General features: G+C 36.3%; 1 protein-coding gene across 4 annotated transcripts in view; it reads right to left on the reverse strand.

Moving 5' to 3' along the window:
• The window catches only part of LOC122266502 (uncharacterized), a 22,903-nt gene that overhangs the window by 12,832 nt on the left and 5,071 nt on the right, over positions 1–5,000 (reverse strand). For all 4 annotated transcript variants that reach the window (XM_043036306.2, XM_086536756.1, XM_043036293.2 and 1 more), the window contains exons 2-10: positions 3,351–3,429; positions 3,006–3,227; positions 2,162–2,845; positions 1,865–1,954; positions 1,421–1,592; positions 1,172–1,299; positions 814–1,008; positions 557–675; positions 64–265 (exon numbers count right to left, since the gene is read on the reverse strand). In XM_043036306.2, coding sequence (XP_042892240.2) covers positions 64–265; positions 557–675; positions 814–1,008; positions 1,172–1,299; positions 1,421–1,592; positions 1,865–1,954; positions 2,162–2,845; positions 3,006–3,227; positions 3,351–3,422 — 1,884 coding nt within the window. In that variant the 5' untranslated portion in view covers positions 3,423–3,429. The remainder of the gene's footprint in view (positions 1–63; positions 266–556; positions 676–813; positions 1,009–1,171; positions 1,300–1,420; positions 1,593–1,864; positions 1,955–2,161; positions 2,846–3,005; positions 3,228–3,350; positions 3,430–5,000) is intronic.

The raw sequence follows: 5,000 nt of genomic DNA on the forward strand, positions 1-5,000 counted from the left end.
TGGGTTAAAAACCTCAACTTTATCAAACAAACTCGCATACTTTTTTCCACTTTATAAACTGACCTTTGTCTCCTGAACAAGAGTAATGGCTTTCTTGACCAAATCAACTGCTTCACTATTAGATCCTGCAAGTTCAGGTTGAATCCAGAGCACTTCCACCATCACCAGGAGCCCGAAGACCTTAGCCTCAAGGGCATCTTCCCCCCCTCCGCACTCCTCCATCAAGACCCTTCCGCAGGAGAGCTGGTCATCCGCTGTGTTTTGGCTGAGAAGACGTGGAAAAGTGGGATGATAAATCTCAAGAGATACAGCCTCCCATTGTGAAAATATGGTTAAAGGGAAAACACATATATTATTTGACTAATTTTATAATCTATTTTCTTTCCCTGTTAAAGTTGCTTCATTTTAATTTTTTCACTTTTTGTTGTTTAATTTCTAAAGTCTCTAAAAATTAATAAGAAAATCATAGTAAAAGTATCTCTCTTTTTCTGAAATTCGTATTTGTCAAAAGAACTTCTATAATTTTTTTCATAAAATAAAAGCATACTAAATTCACCTTTGCTTCTTGTAGCTCTCAATTTCAAATTTAAGAGCTTCAATTTTGTTAAAGTCCGCTCCTTCTATTTCTTGGAATTTCCTTCTTGCCTCACCAACTACATCACATACTGTTAATCCCTGTAACAAAAATTTAAAAATTAAGTCCTTACAAAGTTCAATCTGCAATGGTAAGTCATCTGATATTTTCAAAAGAAAAAAAAAGAAAGATCAGGTATTTCATGAAACAGTCAAAGAACGTGGGAAAAAAATTCAAACCTTCAACTTTTTATTCCCCGTTCTTTCAGCATCCCTCTTACACTTGACCCACATGTTCACCAGATCTGTTGTGGTCAAGTGCTTTCTGAGTAGGCCTCTTCCTGCAGCTACGGCAGCATCCCAGTGACAGCCACTGTACCTCAGTGCATCACTCCATAACACCAGCTTCTTATGGAGAGAGGTAGCTACTGTCTTCTGTAATGAAAGAAAGTACAGGGTATATACTCTTTAGTCTGAAGAAAGTCTATCATGACTTGTAGTGACTTATATGGTTTGGTATACCCAAACTTTATTCTAGGAAATAAAATCATCCTGAAATGTACTCTACGCTGTTACTTCCCATTCGTTAGAAACTTACTCTCTGATCATCTGATGCCATAGTGTAGTACATATCCAGCATGTCCACAGATGTTTCAAGAAATTTCTCTGCTATATTGTATATGGTTCCCTTAAATGCCAAAACTCCCAAATTTCCAGCATTTACACCTGAAAAGAAAATCATGGTCATTCAGTGGGCAGTTTAAAATTCTTGCTTAGTTACTCTCATTCCTCTTAATGCACGTGAGCATTGCAGCTTTACACCCAAAGTGATTCTGGTAGCACTGACCAACATTATAAATCTGCCATATAGTGTCTGGCTTCTTGGCACAGTTGGAGGAAATGAAGGAATTGGCCCTGTTGACCCAGGGGAGTGCCTGTTTCAAGACAGCTTTCTGGTCTTTGGAATTCTTCTGAAGGTCGACATAGTAGCCCAACTGCTGACACAAAACTGTGGCTACCTGAGGGTAAGAAAGGTTTGGCATTACAGTTAGTGTGTCTAAATAGCTGGTTGCAAAATTCTTATCTCTGTTTCATGTGTTGATGCCTTAAAGCAACATGTGTAAGTAGACAAATTTTCATATGGATTCATATTCACAACTGAAAATCTATTTAATCTGAATTAATCAGATTGGACATCTGAAGTTTTATTCAGGATTCCATTTTGTATAGTATATGGATTGATAATCTATGATTAGTCTGACTGTATAATTTTCTTATGGAAAAATCTTACCTTCTTCACATTTTCATCTGTTAATGGAGTATTACACCTACTAAGAAGAGTTTCCACAAGCTTGTCTAATAGCTGCACACTTATCGAATACTGTTGGAAAGAAATTATTCATTTAGATTTGACATAAAAAAAGAAAACAAAAGGATCAACAGTAAATATCAAACAAAATTCATATCCAATATCCATTCTCATTTCAGTGATAGTAAATGCTCAGACATCAATAAAATATATCTGAGTCTTTCATCATATATGGTATATATTTAATACAAATAACATTCATAATCACAATGTTCATACCGAGACGTCTCTCCCCCGCTGGTGTTCAAACATGGCAATGGTGCAGAGCAGACTGAGAAGCAAGATCATGTTTGGCACTAGCATGGACGACACAACGCTGCAGGACTGGAGGAACTTCATCATCATGTCCTCATTTCGCTTGCCCAGTTTTATGGCCATTGCCAACTCCATCAGCTTCAGGCCCACTTTGAGTGCCATGACCATCTGCTGGTCACACCTCTGCTCAAGGACACTAACAAGAGGACCTACCATGCCACTGAATTCTGCACATTTATTCAGCCTGAGGAGAGTTTTGGCATACTCTACCACAACACTGAACACAGACAGCACCACATCTCCATTCACCTTGCCATTCTTTTTCATGTTATCCATGAGACCACAAATGACAGATGGGAAGAACTTGTCAAGGTGGTCAGACGATTTTTGAACATGCTCAAAATTAGCTACAGCCTTTAGAGCCTGTTCACAGACTTTATTAATGCTTGTTCCTGCAGCCAAGAGGAACAATAAAGCATAGCCCTGGAGCTGCAGGGCTTCGGGAGGTATACTGTGGTTGAGACTTGCATTCCAAATGCTCTGGTATAAATTCTTGACAATGGCCTGTCCATCACCCTTGGAGGTGTCACACTGAGACACATATGGGATGATACTTGGCACTAACTGCATTAAGTGCTGATGTAACTCCTGAAAGAGAACAAGTTTCAAACTATATCTCTCCACAATATAAGTTCCATGATAGCTACTAAATACAGTTCAGATATACATATATTCTACAGAAATAAAATATGAATACTGTTCACACCAGACACTGTATGTTGAAATTATGTGACCTACCAATACATACCTTTCTCTTCGAAGTGATGAGTATGATATAAAACATAGACTTGAGGTGGAATGTTGCATCAACTGTTGCTGGGCCTTGCTGGTGTTTGCAACAAATATTCACAATATCCACAATGCCTGAGAAAACTTGGACGTCAATATCCTGCTGTTCGTAGACAAGTCTGGAACAGTGCCGGAGAATCTGTTGACTCTCTGCACTCCCACTGCATGTGGGTAAAAATGCCTGAAACAAGACATATTATGAGGTTATCATGCATAAATGAAAGACAAAAAACAAATTTATATCAGCAGTATAACAAATATCCTACCAAGAATATGCATTCCATGTACTTTTGTATCAACTTACTCTGACATTGTCCTGAAGGCCAACCACTTGGCCTGCCTTCACCCTTTTCAGAATGTTGGTCAGGTCTGCCATTGCTGCTCTGTATAGGAGAAAAGTTAATGATTATTTTTTTTCTGTCAGTGCAGGACCCAGTAGTAATCAAATCAAGATCTAATAAAAGATTAAAAAGAAACATGTATAACATCACAATACTGAAGCAGGGATGATAGTGAGATCACTAATATTTCTTCTCATTTGCAAATATAATGAAAAAAGGGGGAAATCAATACATTTACAGATGGCAATCATAAATACAGTAAATTAACACTAAATAAAACTGAAGCCTGATAGCAATTTCTATCACGACAGTGCTAATGCTACATTTCCTTGTGTATAGTGATTGACCATACTACAAAGAAGAAACTTTACACAATTCAAAAAGTATCACTGCTATGAGAACTAAATCTTGCAAACTTCATTCTATATAATTTTGAGAATGAAAATCAACAACAAAAGAATCAGCTGAAACCAAACTTTTTTTCTTTTCTTTTTTATCCCCTCTTTTAATTTCAATCTATTCATTAATGGTAACATATACTGGATCTCATTCTCTCTAGTAAAAATGTGCATACAAATTGATTTTCCCTATCAATAAATCAATAACATTATTATATCATCTAATTCCATAAATCTGACTTCTGCAATATGAGAGCCTTTCCAAATGAGGAATTCAAAGCTATATCAAGTTATCCAACAAATACTTATAGATTTCAAGAAGATAATAAGATTCAAAACAATTCTCGTAAACAAAACCTAAGAAACCATTTTGTATAATTAAAAGCATGAGAATAAATAGCACAATTTTACATAGATTTATATATGAATATATCTGTATCCAGCATCTGTTGTGATATTATAATAGGTGTTATTTGAAATAATCAGCTGAAAACAAAAGTCATTATCAAATTAAAATAGTATATACATTGTTTCCTATTCTCAATATGACTACTGTTAAATGTTACCAATAGACTCATGCATCAGTCACTGAATGATCAGGATGGCCTCAGTACCTATCAGTGTTCCAGGAGAACCGAAAAAACTTCTACCACATATATTCTGGCAAGAAAGGGCTTGAGAACTTCCTAAGTGATCTGGAGTCAAAATGAAGCATCAGTGCAAGGTTTGTCTTGATAGTATATATCTGATGGATGTTTGTTAGCCTTTACTTTAGCCCTTCCGAGACGGGCCACATCTTGAGATGTTCAAGCCTGATCTGAGCATCATAAGATGAATGTGTTTTCCGTTATTTTCTAAACTTACAGATGCAATATGAGTCTGAAGGAATAAATAACTTGTAATTTCAACAAAAAGTGAAAATGATCTGACCCTGCAAAAACCCCCAAAGCAGAGGGCTTAATACCAGAGGCAGGAGTGATCTCTCCACATTGCACCATTACGAAATTGGACGTTAAGATTATAAACCTTCCATCACAGATTAACAAAAACTTCAAATGACTTTGGATAGAACCCATCAAAATGACTGAAAGAGGAAATACCTATTATGAAACATTTAATCAATTCATTACCTTCATCATAAAGTTGTTCTGCACTATTCAGTGCTCTGGTTAACATATCTAAGAAAATAATTGGCACAAATGGACATTATATTTG

This window comes from Penaeus japonicus, unplaced genomic scaffold (genome assembly GCF_977035675.1).
Source record: "Penaeus japonicus unplaced genomic scaffold, GWHDUDI00000001_assembly GWHDUDI00000001, whole genome shotgun sequence".
Lineage (NCBI taxonomy): Eukaryota > Metazoa > Arthropoda > Malacostraca > Decapoda > Penaeidae > Penaeus > Penaeus japonicus.